We start from the raw sequence: 18,843 nt of genomic DNA on the forward strand, positions 1-18,843 counted from the left end.
ATTAAAAAAGAATATGTTTTAGTATCTCTCTCTCTCCCCCCCCCCCCCATTTACCAAATTTCACATAACATTCACCCCCCAAAAATTCATCAACCATCTCAGCTTGCTTCCTGGAAAGTACACGGGTGATCAGTCAGAAGGGGGTGGGGAGGTACCAAAAATGCAATTTCCATTGGGATTTTTGAACAGCACTGCAGCCCAAATAGTTGAACAAAATTACAACAGATTTAACGGAAAGATAGACCTCTACCTGGAAATCGTGGTTTTGTCATTTGATGTAAATCCATTTAGTAATTTTTTTAAGAATAAAGGTTCAGAATGTAAGTACAGATGGGTTTGCAAGACTCTTGTGGCAGTCCCGCAGGCATGCACCTTCAAGTAATAGAGGGATCTGATTGAAATAGGGGGCTTTTTTTCCCCGTCAGTAGTCTTTATTCAGCAGGAGCAAGAGGCTTCCACGAGTTCCGTCGGAGCACGTGCTGTGACTGGCTGTCACCAACATGAAAAAAACTGTTGTGCCCGCCATTTCAGCACATGGGGACTTAGTCTCCATGTCCTGAAAAAAAAAAAAAAAAAAAAAAGAAAGGTATAAGTTGCCCGGGATGGGGTACCTAGACTCCATGACCCTTGTGGGAGGAGTTCCCCAGAGGCATATTTACAAAATAATTGGGTTGCCAAGGTACCGCTGGACTCTCATTGGAGCCAGCGGGACTCACTTGCTCCTACTGTTTATTTAATAAATGTTTTTTTTTTTTTTTTTAAAGCATTGGCAAAGCCAACTTGCTTTTGAGATTAGTTGCTCTGTTTTTGCCTTTCATACAGCATGGGCATTGCCAACTTTAGCAATGATTTTTACCCATGATGTATAGTGTGGCTGCTGAGCAGCAAGGCTATAAATAATTTAAAAGGACTACGATGCGTCCAGCTTTATTGTACTTTTAAGAAAAAAAGTGCATTAGCCATGGCTTCATCACAAAAATATTTTACATTTGTTTGAGCCACACTGCAAAGCATCTGCGCTGCTCAAAATGTTGCTAACAGCTCTCATAGGTGATACCTATTGGCTTTGCCAATGATTGTTAAAGAGGTTCTTAAATGTCAAAGTTAGCTTATTTATGTGTCTATTCTGAGGGGTCATTGGCTCATGGCCTTTCTTGTGTGAGTCTATTGATGTCTAGATGGCCTCATCCATTCTGAGAAGATCATCACATAGATGTTTGCTGCACATAATTCACACAGCTGTAGGCACAATGGGAGTTTTGCATTCAAGAAGCTTTTTTACACAGGCAAATCACTTTGAAACCTTTAAGGAGAGGGGAATTACATCCAGTTAAGAAAAGTGGAACTGCATAAAGTTACACAGAGGGTGATTGCATAAAGTTAAGGAGAGAGTAATTACACTACAAATGATACTCTGAAAGATTTGATTTTGTCCCAGAAGAATCTTTAAGAATGTGTGTAAAGCGTCTGATGCAGAGAACGGTTCGTAATATCTTTCAAGCAAAAGGGCTATGTCCCATCAAGGCTGACTCTGCTTTTGGGTCACACAGCATTGTTAATAGCACTGCTAGTTAGTTATAGTAAAATCTATAGTGTTACAAAAGAGACCTGCTTTTATAGAGGGAGTTAAAATAGTTAAGAAATAGCTAATGCCAAGTCACTTCAAGTTGACTGTCTCTCTGGATTTAGAAATCAAACATCCATCGCATATATTAAAAGGGACCTCTCCCTTAGGGTAGTTTTGCCATCACTTGAGTGAAAGTAATCTCAATTAGAAGGCAGGACAGTAGCCGCTTTGTCATGGAATGCTTCACAAAGGTCATTGGCCTGTGTCAGATAGATTACTGAGCTCATGTTGCACAATGATCTTTATCCCCTTGATCGAATAATGCTATCACTGCTGGAATAGCTGCCTGAAAGGAAATAAATAGAGGCTGAAGAGTGGAGCACAGCGAGGTGTAACCCACTTAGTCCTATGTGGTTAACAGTACAGCTCTGCTGGTTCCGCGAGAAAACTGTTTATGTCTCACTCTCTTACATATGCAGTAAGTGTACAAACTTGCGGTTCAGCAACTCTCGCTGGTTCCATAACGTTGCTATAGTGTGTGTGGCTGTAGATATACATGCTCTGCATAGACGGTAAAGCAGTACTCCCCTACGCGGTGGCTAGCTAGAGGATGTTGCAGAGGACAAACATCAGTTCTTAGGACAGCTTGGTCAGCTCTTGCTTGTTGGCGTGCTATAAAATACACACACTGTTTTTAGTGAATGTGTGGGGATTGGACCATGTAACTGCTTTACATTTGTAGCTCCTTTCTTTTGAATAGAATGAGGTCTGGCGGGCCAGGTAAATACCTTCAACTCTTATGGCGGCAGATTTGAATACATTTTACGGTTCATTTAGCTATGCCCATCTTTGAAAGAGTGTGAACTTTGTGTGGCTTGTTGAAAGCAACAAGTTGTGGAGATTTGTGAAACGACTTAGTCTTGGCAATGGAAAGTACATGAGTGCATGCTTAACATCAACGGTTTGAAAGGGCTCTCTCTGCCACAGAGTCTGGCTGCAGGAAGAAGACTGGGAGTTCAGTCAAAGGTCAAATAACAGATTTAATGTTATACAGTACACATGCATATTTATGATGCAAATATCAAGTGTTCTGTAAAATGGGATCACATTGGTGAGACAGTTTGGATTTTTGATAATATGTTGAAGATATGAAAGAAGGGAAGCAACCTAATAGCTAGTGGAATAGACTTCCCTAATTTTAGCAAAGTTTGCAGTGTCACATACCACACTAAGAGTGCAAGGTGGACTTTGGGAATACTTATTAGAAAACAGCTTCCAGAGCCTAGTTGGATAAAGACTACTGTATCTGTTTGGAATTTTCCTTGGACATATTTATTCCTCTCAGGAAGTTATAACTGCATACCTTCAGCGGAGGGATTAATGTGGATTTAGAGGTTAATATTATTGTCCAGTGGAAGCCAGGTCTTTTAGCACATTAGATGAAGGTTACACAATAGACATTCAATGTACAGATGAGTAACGAACTGTTGACTGTGTCCAAAGAGGGCAAGGTTTGCATCTGTTTTTACCGTAGCAATAGCAAGGAAACACCAATTACAGCTAAGGATATAATATAGTTACAAACAAAACAGCATGCAAACCTAAACAGAAAAGGATCAATAGAAAGTCTAAAGTGTGTGCCCTTTTGCTTAGCCACAAATACCCTATTTGGAAATGTATGTGGTATTTTATCTTGTATGCAATAACGTTTTTTGTTGTTTTTTTCTAATAAAAAAAAAGCAATTTATGTAAAAGGGGGTTCTATGTTTTAACTAAAATATTATGATCTTTTATGGCTCTTTTGAACCGAAATAAAGACAGAATGAATTAATGAAAGTCAAAAGAATTGACCATCAGACTTAGGGTTTGATAATTTTCCTTTTCTTTTAATCTTACTGGGGCAACCTAAATTAAGGCCTGATTGGTTGACCATTAGGTAATTTCACTCAAGTCACATTTTTCAGGTCCCACCTACTCGTTCGCTTAAATCTCTGTTGCTGTGAATTAGAGAAAAGCCCTCAATAATAGTTTTGATCTTTTGGAGCCCGTCCACAAAGGTATGATGCCAGTTCCACGAGGGAAGTCCTTTAGTATTAAAATACTGGAGGCGCTACACACATTTAAAGTGGAGTACATTCTCCACCAAAAGTATGGTTTCCAGTTTGATTAGATACATTAAACCACACCACATTAGAAGCAAATAGCCAGACATAGCTTCCTATCTTGCACATACCACAGCTGGTAACTCTAGGTCCCCCTTTTTCAAATTTAAATGTCTGAGCCAAAAACCTTAAGCTAGAGGGAGGAGGATATAGAAGAGCTACTGCATAGACCATCAACATTTAATGAGCAGGCACAATCTCCATTGGGTTACAGGTGAAGAATGTGCCGGTCATCTTCGTAGACCAACCAGAATATTTGGGCGATTTTAGTCATATAGGGACAAAATGCTCACGTGATTGGACATTCTTGTCCATTAAAACAGCGGAGTGTCTGAGTTCGAAGGAACTGGAGCTGATAAAAGAACTAGAAGAGGCACTTTTGAGTATTGAAGCAAATAGAAAACGCACAGGCATTATTGAGCAAACTAGAAAAAGAACATACTACTTTTAAGAAAAATACAGAGGATTTCAAAAAGGCTAAATTACAGAAGGACATCCAGAGTTTGTGAGAAAAAAGCTTATCCATATCTGGAGAAAGATTACTATAAGCAACCATCCAACACCAGGGCCCCACAAACATACGGCGGGAGAAGCAAACGACAATTCATCTCCTTCTCACAGGCATACTCATATTAGGACAGTTCTCGTGATGCCGAACCATCAACGAGCAACAGCGGGAACCAGCGAAGACAATTCCATCAATGCCAGGAAACATTTTTGGACAGAGGCAATGGACGGCCGTGGTGCAATAACCGAGGAAAACAATAGTTCAACCACAATCAATACCAAGGGGAAATAACAACAAGGAGACAGACCTACAGATGGTAAACCAGGAGCTTAATCCCATCTATAATCTTGCTAACATCACCTTAACAGCAGATGAGATACAAGTCCTGAGTAAAGGATTATCATTCATTCCCACGATCAAACCAGATACAGGACAGTTAAAATTAGAAATTATACAACTGTTCAGGAAGATGCGACTAAAATCATTCTTCGCAGCTACACCTTCCATACAAGAAAGGAACTATTCAGGCCTGAAACATCCATCCTCCTTTTTCCCCCTACAGGGAGTACCCCAATTGAACTGTTGACTTTTGAGAAAAATGTATTGCGTCATTTGGATGCCTTAGACAAGAAGAAGAACTACACAAAGTGGAATATCTCTAAAAATGAAAAGATTGCCCTGGAAAAACTGATGAATAATCAAAACATCATAATAAAGCCCGCCAATAAAGGCGGGGCTATAGTTATCTTGGAAAGATCCCAGTACGAAGCTGAAATTAACCGACAACTGTTCAATCAGGAACATTATAGAAAATTAGACGAAGAGCCTAGTAAAGTGGTGCAACATAAGCTGGATAGACTCATTTAGGAAGGAGAAGAACATGGTTGGCTCTCCAAAAAGGAAGCCAAATATCTTTATAATGACAATCCCAGAGTTCCAATAATGTACGCCCTCCCAACAATTCATAAGGACGCAAACAACCTGCCAGGGAGACCCATCATATCGAGAGTCAACTCCATTTTAGAAAGACCAGCAAAATAAGTCGATATGTTTTAGAAGCCACTAGTCCAAGACACAGTGAGCTTCCTGAGAGACACAATGCATACGATCCTGCTTTTGGAGGAGGAACCTTTTGAACAAGTACATGAATATCTAGTCACCCTAGATATAGTTCGTCTGTACACTAACATTCAACAAGACGCAGGTTTGGAAGCAATACAATTTTTCCTGGACAAACATGCACGGCCTCATAATGTACCAAATACCTAGTAGAGATGGCAGAGGTGTGCCTGAAATATAATTTCTTTCAATTCAATGGGGAACAGTTCCTACAAACCAAAGGGACAGCCATGCGCTGTCCCTTTGCGCCTGAAATAGCTGTGATGTTTATGGCGCTTTATGAAGCGAGATGGATCTTTGATCATAATCCTTTTGAAGCTCATATAAAAACATGGCGTGGCTACATAGATGATATCTTTATGCTATGAGGGGAACATCAGAAACCGTACAGGACTTCCATAACTGACTGAACCAACGAAATCCAGACATCCAGTTCTCCATTAACTCCAGCAACAAGGAGATCAACTACCTAGACCTGAATGTGAGACATAAAGAGGGGCTAATCTATCCCAGAATGTAAAATAAGGTGGACACTTACACTCTGTAAAACACACTATGTACAGTTAATGTTTGTATGTAATGTCTTTTTATTGTACTTCACTCATTCTTTGTCATTTTTGGTTCAGTCTGATATTCACTGAAATCAACAGTCTTTATGTAGATATCCTTGTCATGTTTTTGATACACCTGTATATAAGTAACGATACACTTGTATATTTGTCCCTGTTTGACACTGCAAAAAAACTGGAAATAAGTTTTGTATTTTGTAAAAAATGTTTGGGTGAATTTATAAAAAATGAACTAATACAATGCATGAAGCATAACACCTGGCTTGTGTGTAGTAAATAGATGTTTTGACGGGTGGTGGTTGAAGAGAAAAAAAGAAAAATACAGGAAACCTTATGATTACTATGAAAGAAATGTGATTCATGTTTACACATTAATTGTACTGACAAAGGGAGAATGTTATAGCTCCTCTTGTATGAAATTATTTTCAATCTATAGTCTAAGAGGTAACTTTTCCAGACAAGTTCCAAATGACGAGGCACGCCATTGTTGAAGGTTCCACATCCCAAGTAACTAACAACTCATAGTGGATAATTAGACTTTCTATTAATCCTCTGCTGTTCATGTTCGCTTTATGGTTGAGTTAGTGAGGTCTTAGAGAGGGCGTGCTGTGGACATTAAAATCCTCCCAATCCCTCTATATTAAATATAGTTGCATCACCTTTAAATGCTCTCTGTTTTTATGAATACTGTGCTAAAAGTAGACCTGCTCTGTTTTTATCTATTAGATGTAGATTCTCCACTAAAATGCTTTTCAGTAGGAAAATTGTTTTGACCAGCGGCAGTACTTTTTAGGAAAATTATTTTACTATAATAGCAAGAAGGTAAGGTATTAAATGTTATTAATTACATATATCAACTGTGAAATGATGCACGTAACTTTAGTATATTATTTTATGACTGAATTGGAAATCTCCTATATCAATTACTAAACTTAGCTGTGTTAAATGTTTTGCCCTCAAGTCACTAGTCCACCCAAATCTTTCCTGATAAGAATAAATTGTGCATGAATCTTCCTGCCCGAGGTGTGAAGAGGATTCACCAAAAGCAAAAACAGTTGCTCAGACATTATAACGGGAATGGATATTCACACTCTGGAATGAACACGGTCTGTGAAATGTGGATGATTTAAAGTACCCCATTAAGCAACAAAACCATGGAATGTAGGGTGCAGCTAAATTGCAGACACTTGCAAGACAACATAAGAAAATAGCCATGAAAAACAAGTCAAAAGAGTGGCTTAGTAAGGGGGTGAGGTATTTTAGCGCAAGAAAGTAAATGAGCCCTCTGACTGCTGTTTATGTCGTGAAGTACAGCAATAACCAGGGTTCAGAAGGATCCACTGCACCAGTGATAGCTAAATCAGAGTGCAAACTTAACATTTCTTCCCATATCTGCAATGCTTAAGATCTTCTACAGGATTCCAGTATTTCGGCTTAGGTCCAATAACCACTAGCTCAATGGCTTCATCAGCTCAATAGCTTTACCACTTTAACAGCTTTATCACCTTAACATATTTTTTGAATAGCTGATTACATGCTTCTGAATCACCATATTTATCGGGGCTCTCAAGCACAGCATAGAAATATGAACCCAGTTTTTCTGGACCATCTTGTGCTTGCCAACTCCACGGGGTGCACGTTGGCTCCCACCCAGGCAGATTTTGTCCCCAGGGTCCCCATACCAGCGAGGCCCGGCAACTAATACAGAATGGTAGGGGCTGCGCGGCTCCTCCTAGGTGGGCATATATTTTTAGGATAAGTCAATTCTACAATTCCTCCTTCAGTCGATCAAATGTTTAATTCCCTTATCCACAACATGCATAGCAATATTTTGAAAAATAAGTATCATAAACTATTAGGCAAACAAAAGAAAACTTTAACAGCACTGTAAACTTTACATACCCCCAATAACAACTGAGGACCATGTTCCACCTGGGTTGCTTCGAGACACAGGAGGGGTAGGTACTTCTCCGGGTGCATTATGGGAAACAAACTCCAAACCACCAGAAATCGCACCCCTACCAGAGGAAATTCTGTGACCGCGAGGGTGTCGCTGTGCTTTAGGAGACATTCTTAGGGGACCTATTAAGAAAACAACACTTATTCAAGGTAAATGTTACAGGTTGTCTATTTCACACTATGGCATTTCAATTACAATGTTAATGTACAGATATTTTCAAGACTCCAATTACATTTCAACGTTAATTAAAAAAATGATTTACATTATCGGTTTTACCAAATCCAGTACGTTTTAGTAAGTGGTTAAACAAATCTTTTTTTTCACTAATTGAATATATATCAGACCACACAATATGCCCAAGATAAAAAAAAAAAAAGAAAAGGAGTGCACATCGGTCAGCTGGTTGTTTGAAGAGCTGGAGCACACCATAGTTATGAAAGGAGGATGTTATGTACCCTGCAAGCATCTATTCGTAGTGTGTAATGCTGCCAATTCACATGCTATGCACACTCCTGCCATCGGACTGTACAAGTAGTTTTTCTCGAGGAAGTCTTTTTACTGCTGATGTGACGTTGAGTCTCAACCTCCTCCATGCATGTCCAAGGGTCCCATTGTTAGAGGGTTCATTTTTTCCTCCAACATGTTGGAGAGTGAGGATGTAGTCTTGCAGGATAGTAATTGCTGTCGAAAATGTGTGTTACATGTTGATATCTATATATGGTGTTTTATATGTGCAGATCTGGCACCATCTTTTCCTTGCCAGGGAGGCAGGAGGATGCATGTGAATCTGCAGCACTACACGCTATGAATAGATGCATACAGGTTAAGTAGCATAAGTAGCATACTCCATTCGTAGCCTGTGTTGGCTGCAGATACAAATGCTATGTATGGACTGTAAAGCAGTACTCCTCTAGCGGTAGTTCTAGGCATTAGATGATGCAGTTGTTTGAATAATGTGTGTAAAACTATTTGTCCTACCAGATATTGCCTTGCATAAACACCTACACAGCAGTGTTTTGTAAATGTATGCAGGTCTGCCCACATAGGCGCTTTACAAATGTATGGTAAAGGAATGTTCCCTCAGAAAGCCACTGATTAACCTTTCTTTCTTGTGGAATGAGCTCTTCGAACTGTTGGTAGAGCTCTTTTAGCCTTTAAATATCAAATGCGTATAACAGGCAAATCCAGTGTTCGATTCAGATGAAAGGGAGAAAGGACCTTTGGGAGAAATTGTGGGTTTGTACTTAGTCGAACCTTGTCCTGGAAAACTTGAAAATAAGGCTCTTCAATGGTTAGTGTATGAATTTCACTAACTCTTCTTAAGGCTGCTATAGCTACACCTAAATCTACCTTCCATTAAAGGCACTGCAGAGGACACTAATGCAGTGGTTCAAAAGGTGTGGACATTTGTCGTGTGAGCACAACATTTAAATTCCATGAAGTGACTGGAGGCGTACATGGCAGGATTACTCTCTTTAACCCTTTCATAAAAGCTGTGATGACTGGTATTCAAAAAAGCGACTGATGTTTGCTGTTTAGCAGATAACATGCAATTGCTGTTAGATGCTGTCTTATGAAAGTGTATGCTAAATGTGACTTTTGGAGGTGAAGCAAGTAGCACACTAGTAGTTGTGTTGTAGGATCACTGTCCCACTGATTGTGAGCTGGTAGTTCTAATTTCCGCTTTTCAGCATTAAGTGCCCTATATAATCTTCATCGCCTGTGGGCAGCGAATACTGACTACAAGAGTATCATTAAGGTCCCATAAGTTGGAGGGCGGCAGAGAACGCTGGTTTCCCTCACCACTCTTTTCAGCCTTGCATACTGTAAAAATTGGCCAGGTCCCACCCCAATCTGGTCCTACGCCTCTGCAAACGTCAGGAACTGTTCTCTCTGGAATATGTCTCCCAATGTTGTACAGCCCCCTGCGGGTCAATTTATCATAGTCATGTCCCATGCTATCTTCCTGGACTGTTGAAGCCATTGTAGCTCTAACATCCTAGGAAAGGTGAAGGTCGCAAGCCTGCTGCACATCACAGCTTTCCATATCTTCCCCGTGCCCCATATTACATATGGGAGTTCTAAGGGTGCTTCTATTCCCATCATCAGCACAGTTTGTAGCGCATGGATGCCATAGCATCCATGAAGTAGTCGTTTCTCCCAGCTGGCTCTCGGGATACACTATCTTACGATATGCTGAAGTGCTGCAAAACAATATCATTCTATGTCAGGAAGGCCTAGACACCTCTCTTTTCTACCCAGCTTTACAATTGTCAGTGCTACTCTGCTGCATTAACCAGCCCAGACCAGCGATATAAACATGGAGTCAAGCTCTTTGAAAGCGGCTCTAGATAATCTCGCAGGGTGCATTCTAGAGATAACAGAGGCAACGCAGCAGCAACTCAATCTTTGGTGGGCTAACTCGTCTGACCAGCAAAAGTGGTAAGGTGTTACAGAAGGCTATGGATTTTTTCAAACCCTCTAGAATTCTGCCCATATTATTCACATATGGCAACTCCTTCTGATGCAATACCATTACCCTCAGGTATCTAAACTACCGCTTTTCCCAACGTACTCCTATGCTTGGTAGTTTGGCCCAGCCGTACTAAATGGAAGGCTAGTAACTTAGCGTGGTAAATGCGCAGGCCCATGACCTCTGCCAACTGTTCCAAAGCGTTCAGAAATAGGGGAATGGAGGATGCGGGGTGTCTCATAAATAAATCTGCATATCGTCTATTTACATCAAGACAATGTGCTTCACAACACTGATCACTATTCCACAATTAATCAGTATCATTTGCAACTTTATTGCATATGATTCCAGAGCCAGCACAAACAGTAAGGGTTATAGAGGGCCTTTTTTCCACGTTTCAAGACTTGGACACTGCCTTCCCACCAGCACTCTCGTCATTGGCAGTGTGTACAGCAATATGTATAACATGTATTGTGGAGTGTGGGGCCTCTGACCACCCTAACATCCTGATCAATAATACCATCATGCTCACCAATTGAATTAGTGATCGAGTCCTGTGCTTCCAGTCAGTCATTGGTTGTCTCATTCACATATTCATGTGGAACCCCCCCTACTAAACTAAACCCAATCTTCCCCGTGTGAACCCCTGTAAACCTATAGCAGGTTTGCCCACTTTGTTCTACCCTGAACTGTGTTACTTCACGTGTGCAGTAATCAATAACTAAACATAACCAAAAATTAAATCTTATACAAAACCAACAACTATATTTACGTGTCTGAGGGTTTCCAGTCCTCCAGGAGTCATACACCCACTGGCCCTAATCTATCTAATGTGGGGCAGCGCACTGGTCTGCCATGGGCTGACAGGCAACTATGCACTCAAATCCAAAAGGCAAGCTTCTGCCATCGGCAACAGTAGAGTGACACACAAAACAGTAACATTTGGAATCTTATAGTAATATTGCTCCCCCTTTCACGCAGCTGAAGCCGGTCAGGATTCAAAAAGCCTCTGCCAGCGAGCATCATCTGCCACAATAGCAGTCTCTGGAATTGTTGCATCTACTGCCTGTGTCTCTTCCTCCTCCTCCAACCGTTTCGCCACAGCAGTGTTCAGCATTAGCTCCTCAGCACTAGGAGCAAGTGTCTCAGTTACCAGAGGGCCATCCTCGCCCACCGTAACCCACGCCCTTCAAGTGGATGCAGTCAACCCTCCCAGCGTCGCATTGTGGGTTTTCCTTGTCCACCTCTGCTGTTGCCTTCTCTCTGCAGCAGTAAGAGTGCCCAGACCTCGTCTAGCTCTGTCTCCTAGCTCCATCCACTCCCATTCATCCTCTGGTTTGGAAAAAAAAAAGTTGGAGCGCCTGTTACTGAATTACTTTGTTTTGCTGGAAACAACAAACATGTACTGTACCACCAAAACTCTAAGTTATCAGTGTCAAAGGATTTGTGCTGTTTCTGTACCCGTTGGGTATAATCTGGAAAAACGCAAACCGGGAGGCCCTCAGAATTTTTCTCCAGTTTTTCATGCATGTTGCAGTATGATATCCCTGTCTTTGTAATTCAAGATTGGAGCTATGACTACCATGGGTAGGACTCTGGGAGGGTGCATCGGCACCAATGCGCACGTTCTACTATAAACATCTCAAGTGTTTCCGTGATCCAGAGCTCTATGTAGTGTATCGGTGAGTTACCCACCACTCTCTCGGATATTTCAACACACCGGAGGCTATTCTGCCGGATCTTCCCTCCACATCTTCCAACCGGTAATCTAGTTAATGTAAGAGGTCTGCAAGAGATTTGACCATAGTTCTCAGTTCCACTACCTTCCCCTTACAATCCAGTTACTGTTTGTTCAGTTGCTAATTTTCTCTTGCTCACCTTAGGCAAATGTGCATGCAATCGATTCACTACCATAGATAGCTGGTCCTTTTTAGGTCTCGCCTGAGCCAGCGCATGCACTGGGCTGGCGAGACATTTAGTGAGTGGGCTTCAGAAATCCGACCACAAGCTTTTGCTTGTTGGCCTAAAGCTTGCGGTTACACATGCGGGCACGTGCACAGCCGCCATCTGGCTGTGCCATCTGGCTTTCCTCTCTCGCTCGTGGGCACCCTTACACTCACGGGACGCTGCATCTGCTTTCACTTTTGCCGCAGCGCACCACTCGCGTGTTTTTTTAAATTTCCTTTTAGCGCGCGCGCGCACACAACTCCCTGGCTTAGTGCTTTCACCTGATATAGTCCGATTACATTACATTAGACCACACCCGCTTGCCTGTCCCGCATAATTATAGCGCAAACTTGAACCAAGGACATTATAGCGCTTCACACGGAAATCAGCTCCCCTTACACAACAGTTTTTAAGCACAGTGTAACGAAGCAATTTGCACGGAATCACAAGATGCTGCGCGTGAGCCGAGATTCTAACCTAGTTAGCAAGTTTTAACATCCGCAGCCCTAGCCGCAACGGGTGTGATATTAGGAGATTTGTCATAAGAAGAAGCACTCCCTGAGCTGTGAATACATAGTGCTTTCACCTGATATTGTCAGATTACATTACGCCACACCCGCTTGCCTGTCCCGCATAATTATAGCGCAAACTTGACCCAAGGGCATTATAGTGCTTCACACGGAAATCGGCTCCCCTTACACAACAGTTTTTAAGCACAGTGTAACGAAGCGATTTGCACGGAATCACAAGATGCTGCGCCTGAGCCGAGATTCTAACCTAGTTACCTAGTGCTAACATCCGCACCCCTAGCCACAACGGGTGTGATATGAGGAGATTTGTCATAAGAAGAAGCACTCCCAGTCAGGGTTCCGCAGCTACCACAGCACCGAGACTGCCCTCATCGCCGCCAACGACATCAGGACCCTGCTGGACAACGGTGAGACCGCGGCCCTCATCCTCCTGGACCTCTCCGCCGCCTTCGACACAGTCTGCCACCGCACACTACGCGCACGCCTCCACGCCATAGGGATCCGAGACAAGGCTATGTAATTGACACCTCCTTCCTCTCCGGCAGAAGCCTAAGCGTCCGCCTCCCCGCATTCCGATGCGAAGCTTCCGAGATCATCTGCGGCGTACCCCAGGTATCTTCCTTCAGCCCGACACTGTTCAACATCTACATGGCCCCGCTGGCGCACGACAGCACGACCTCACCATAATCTCCGACGCCGACGACACTCAACTGATCCTCTCCCTCACCAAGGACCCCATCACCGCCAAATCCAACCTCCACGAAGGAATGAAGGCCGTCGCCGACTGGATGAAGATCAGCCGACCGAAGCTGAACACGGACAAGACGGAGGTCCTCATCCTCTGCTCCAACCCTTCAGCCTGGGACGACTCTTGGTGGCCGACGGCACTGGGGGCAGCCCCGACACCCACCGACCACGCACGAAACCTGGGAATCATTCTCGACTCAACGCTCTCCCCGACCAAGCAAGTCAACGCAGTCTCCTCCTCCTGCTTCCACACCCTCCGCAAGATCTACAGGTGGATCCCGACAAATACAAGAAGAACAGTCACCCAGGCCCTCGTCATCAGCAGACTCGACTACGGAAACGCCCTCTACGCGGGAGACCCGACCAAGCTCATCAAACTACTGCAACACATCCAAAACGCCTCTGCACGACTGACCCTCGACGTACCACGCCACAGCCACATCACCCCCCACCTGAGAAACCTGCACTGGCTCCCCGTCAACAAGATGATATCCTTCAAGCTCCTCATCCACGCACACAAGGCACTCCACAAGACCGGCCCAGACTACTTCAACAGACTACTTTCCTTCTACATCCCCAACCGCCAGCTCCGCTCCGCCGACCTCGTACTCGCCACTGTCCCTCGCATCCGAAGAACCACCACCGGCAGGAAATCCTTCTCCCACCTCGCCGCCAAGACCTGGAACACCCTCCCACTGAGCCTACGACAGACCCAAGACCTGCTGACATTCAGGAGGCTACTCAAGACCTGGCTGTTCAACCAGTAGCGACCCCCCCAGCGCCTGGAGACCCTCGTGGGTATGTAGTGCGCTCTACAAATGACTGATTGATTGATTCCCTGAGCTGTGAATACGTAGTGCTTTCACCTGATATTGTCCGATTACATTACATGAGGCCACACCGACTTGCCTGTGCCGCATAATTATAGCGCAAACTTGAACCAAGGGCATTATAGGGCTTCACATGGAAATCAGCTCCCCTCACACAACAGTTTTTAAGCACAGTGTAACAAAGTGATTTGCACGGAATCACAAGATGCTGCTCCTGAGCCGAGAGTCTAACCTAGTTACCCAGTTCTAACATCCGCAGCCCTAGCCGTAACGGGTGTGATATTAGGAGATTTGTCCTAACAAGAAGCACTCCCTGAGCTGTGAATACGTAGTGCTTTCACCTGATATTGTCCGATTACATTACATTAGGCCAAACACGCTTGCCTGTCCCGCATAGTTATAGCGCAAACTTGAACCAAGGGCATTATAGAGCTTCACACGGAAATCAGCTCCCCTTACACAACAGTTTTTAAGCACAGTGTAACAAACTCAGCGCCACAACAGCATCACTCAGCACCACAGCAGCATCACTCAGCACCACAGCAGCATCACTCAGCGCCACCACAGCATCACTCAGCGCCACCACAGCATCACTCAGCGCCACATCAGTATCACTCAGCGCCACATCAGTATCACTCTGCATCGCCTTTGCACTAGTACACCCCCACATCATCATCACTCAGCAAGACCGGAGTATCATTCAGCATCACCTCAGCATCGTCTTTCCACCAGTCACCACCACCACCACCACCACCACCACCACCACCACCACCACTACTACCACCTCAGTATCCCTCAGTACCACCTCAGCCTGCTCTCGGAATCTGGCATCTGTTGATTCTCCCCTAGCGTCTGGCCGCTGCTAGTGTTATAATACAGGTACTAGTTCACAACCTTCACCCTCCGATTGTTTATGTCCCCTCAAAAAAAAGCTTTAACAAACAACCATTGGAATAGGCAGAAACAAGTTGCCAGCATTGCAAGAACAAAAGAAAACTGTGGACATTTTTTATTGTAAATACTTTTTTTTTTTTTTTTTTTTTTTTTTAACATGGTCGTTCAGCTGTACATAATGCCTTCTTGGTCATATACAAGATGACAAAAATGCTTCTGACACTTTTTTATTAAAACTTTTCAGCAAGCTGCACAGCAGCCACACTTCTCTACAGCACAGCTTAAAGACATTGGCAAAGTCAATAGCTCTGACTAAACACTTATAAGGCCCCAAAGGTGAGACCTATTGGCTATGCCAATGCTTGTTATTTTCCAGTAGGTGCTGCGTTTTCCCTATAGCTGCTAAGATCTCAGCTCCATTCATTCCAGAGGCCTGTGAGGAACTGTGTATGTCCCTCTCAGTCGATGGCTGTGTCCCTCTCAGTCGATGGCTGCGTGTCCCTAGTGCTGTCAGTGTACCGATCCATCTTGGTTTGTCGAAGGTGCGTAGGGCCCTATCTGGACCCATCATGGGGAGGTATATTAATACGGTTAGCAGGTAGCCCCGTTTTAGGTATCACATTAGTAATACATCTCAGTTGTCCTTTGCGGGGTATTTGTCCCCTGGAGGAAGTTAGTCATAGCCCTCTCTCTTAGTTTTGCCCCTGGAGTCCGGGCCCCCTGTTACTGCTGCTCCCCAGTTCCAACCTTGTGAAAGCTGCAGAGTTCTTGCCCCATACCCACCGTAGTTGCCCTGGTCTGAGGACCTGTCATGGGGCTGGGTGGCTCTCGCCTCACCGCCGATCTGCCTCCTCCCCTGCAGCGTGGGAGGGTTTGTGTCTCCTTACCTCTATGCGCCTCCTGGACACCCGCTGTCAGGCCTCCCTCGCCAGCGCAGCTCAGCCTGGATACTCCATCCGGAGCAGCCCAGCCCAGCAGCTCAGGAATTTGGGCCAACTCGGCCCTCTCTGCTGTGCAGCCCTTCTCCACCAGCCATGTCTCCCCAACTGTGGGGCTATCATTCTGTGCACGCCATGCCTTAATTCCTCCATGGCACATCCAGCGGGGTCATCGGAATCAGGAGCGTTCGTGATGCACTCACAGCTGGGTGCGGCCCAGGCAGGCAATCCAGAAGCAGTGGGCAAGGTCCACCTCCCTCCCTGCATGTCTCAGTCTCGGTGCTCCATTGCTGGATCCCTCGCCTCTTCGGTCTCCTGAACAGCACTGCAGAAAAAGGGTCTTCAGTTCACGCTGTTGGCAACTGCATTCCCTCTCATTCAGCGCCTCTCTCCCTCTTGGCTGCTAGTCCCCACGCTCAAACTGGCCTCAACTTGCTCGCACCTACTACCTGCGGTCAGCCACCTTGCCAGACCACCCCCCCCACCCCACTTTCTTATAGTTAACCTTATCTATCTTCCGAAATGTGACAAACTTATGCAGAGTAACAAGCCTTCTACATCCCCTGAAGACCTACATGCTGGATTCTTTCTATCGTCATAAAAGATGATGTACATCCCTACCTTAGCAGGGTATTTAATATCTTTAGCCAGTGGTAAACCTTCTGAGACCTTTAACTGCAACCCTCTTCCATGTCTTTACCCTGTGGATCCTTCAAACTTCAACACATCTCTTTATTACTCTAAATCACTAAACTTAGAAAAAAACAGTTGCCACACATCAATCAATAAATCAATCAATCAGGAATTAAGTGTGACTTATCACCCAACAGGGTATCCAGGCGCTTATCCATTTGCAATAATTCATGGAGCTTCTGTAAGCATTCATGGAGACAAACCAGATCTTTCATCTGATGCAAGACAACTACAGCAGAGCAGACTCACCAACTTAGTAATTGAATTACTTGAGAGCATTGGTAAACAAGGATGACACAGGGGTCCCGATTCTTTTGAACCTCTTTACCTCCTCCAGGAGGCAATGGTCTGACACTTCCTTTCCTCCTGCATCTATAGGCAGCAATGCCATGTTGTGGTTTCCTTCCTTCCAAATAGACACCAAGTAGCACCACTAACCGCATTTCAATCCTCTTCTCGATCACTGTCTTTGGGGCATCCCCAGGTGTCTATAATTAATCTCTCCTTTGCAAGTTAGTTTGTAATTAAATCACTTGCTGAGCATTTGTAAACATTGGAAACCTAATCATATATATATATGCACATATTGGGGGGCGTGGTCGGCTGCGCAGCGGAATGGCCGCTTTCTGAGCGCGCTCCGCTGGCCGGGAGATTATCCTTTGAAAATCCTGTATCGAGGGGAAACCTTCACCTGCCGGAACCTGCTGGATCCCGCGCTGATGGGATCGTGACCCCAGCGCTGAACTCCTGGCGCTCCGCGGACGGACTGGGGCCGAGAAACCTGCCGGGCTGGAGCCGAGCTGGGGCCTGACGTCGCGACGCAGGCGGGTTAACTAATCGAGCCCGTGGCTGCGGCCGTGGCGAGGGCCTGCTGCCGAAGAGCTGGATCCCGCTGTCTCCATCCGTACGTGGGGAAGGTGGAGTGTCGGCGGAGTGCCTTCTGTCCTGCGGGGAGCCGGAGGCCCGGTCAGCTGCGGCGCTTGAGGAGACGGAGCGCGAGAACTCGGGAGGTGAGAACGGCGGCGCCTGGGGCTGCAGTGTGACTCGGAGCCGGCTGCGGCGGAGAACTCCTGTGTGGTGGGGGCCTCGGGAGGGCCCAGGAAGATGGGCGAGTCGCTGGTGTGACCCCCGCGCTGCTGCAGAATCCAAAGCTGGACGCTGGGGGGGCCCTTGCTGCTGGTGAATACTCTGCCCCAGAGGGAGAGCTTGAAGGAGGTGGCGGGCCTGTGAGGAGGCCTCACCCTTGCGGAGGTGGTGGGAGTCATTGGGAAGAACGCAGCTGAGGTGAGGGCTGACCATATTGGGGGATTGCGGGCCGCCGCTGCTCGCCCCGCCATTGCCGCTTGGAAGGAACTGGCAGACCGGGGGGGGGACCGTGTTACCCTGGGTACGGAATCGCACTTTAGTGGGCCTGAGACTTTGATGTGGAGACCTGTCCCTATCTGCCCTTGCTGGCTGATTTTGTAGGTGGATTGGCAGGATTGACGACCCGAAGCAGGAGCTGTGGCGATACCTTGACACTGCTGTGGCGGTTTGGCATTAGAGAAGCGCCGCTGCGACACAGGCGTCGAGAAATCGTGTGATTTACTGCTGGGGCGTTGCTGGGCTGGATCTTCTGACTAGATCTGCAGCGCCGAGACAGCCATGGGCAAGCATGACGCCAAACAACCGAAGTTGAACTTTGACAATAAGCGCGCCTCCCGACACACTGAAGTGGAACATGATTCACGGGAGGGAGGGTCTCAGGAGTCGCAGGCTGAAGACCAAGGGGAGGACTTGAAATCCCTAATGCTCGAGATGCGATCTAGCCTGCGCAACATATTCCAAGTTAGACACCCTAACCGCGCAGCTGGACTCCGTAAAGTCGCAGGTATCGACTCAGAAGGCGCGCCTGGATGCGCTGGAG

The 18,843-nt window shown here is 45.3% G+C and overlaps 1 protein-coding gene across 17 annotated transcripts in view; it reads right to left on the minus strand.

Annotated features, from left to right (window-relative positions):
* ATXN2 (ataxin 2) overlaps positions 1-18,843 on the minus strand; it is a 1,509,788-nt gene that overhangs the window by 1,040,624 nt on the left and 450,321 nt on the right. For all 17 annotated transcript variants that reach the window (XM_085634791.1, XM_085634789.1, XM_085634788.1 and 14 more), the window contains one exon: positions 7,828-8,007. In XM_085634791.1, coding sequence (XP_085490917.1) covers positions 7,828-8,007 — 180 coding nt within the window. The remainder of the gene's footprint in view (positions 1-7,827; positions 8,008-18,843) is intronic.

This window comes from Triturus cristatus, chromosome 11, assembly GCF_964204655.1.
Source record: "Triturus cristatus chromosome 11, aTriCri1.1, whole genome shotgun sequence".
In the NCBI taxonomy this organism is placed as follows: domain Eukaryota; kingdom Metazoa; phylum Chordata; class Amphibia; order Caudata; family Salamandridae; genus Triturus; species Triturus cristatus.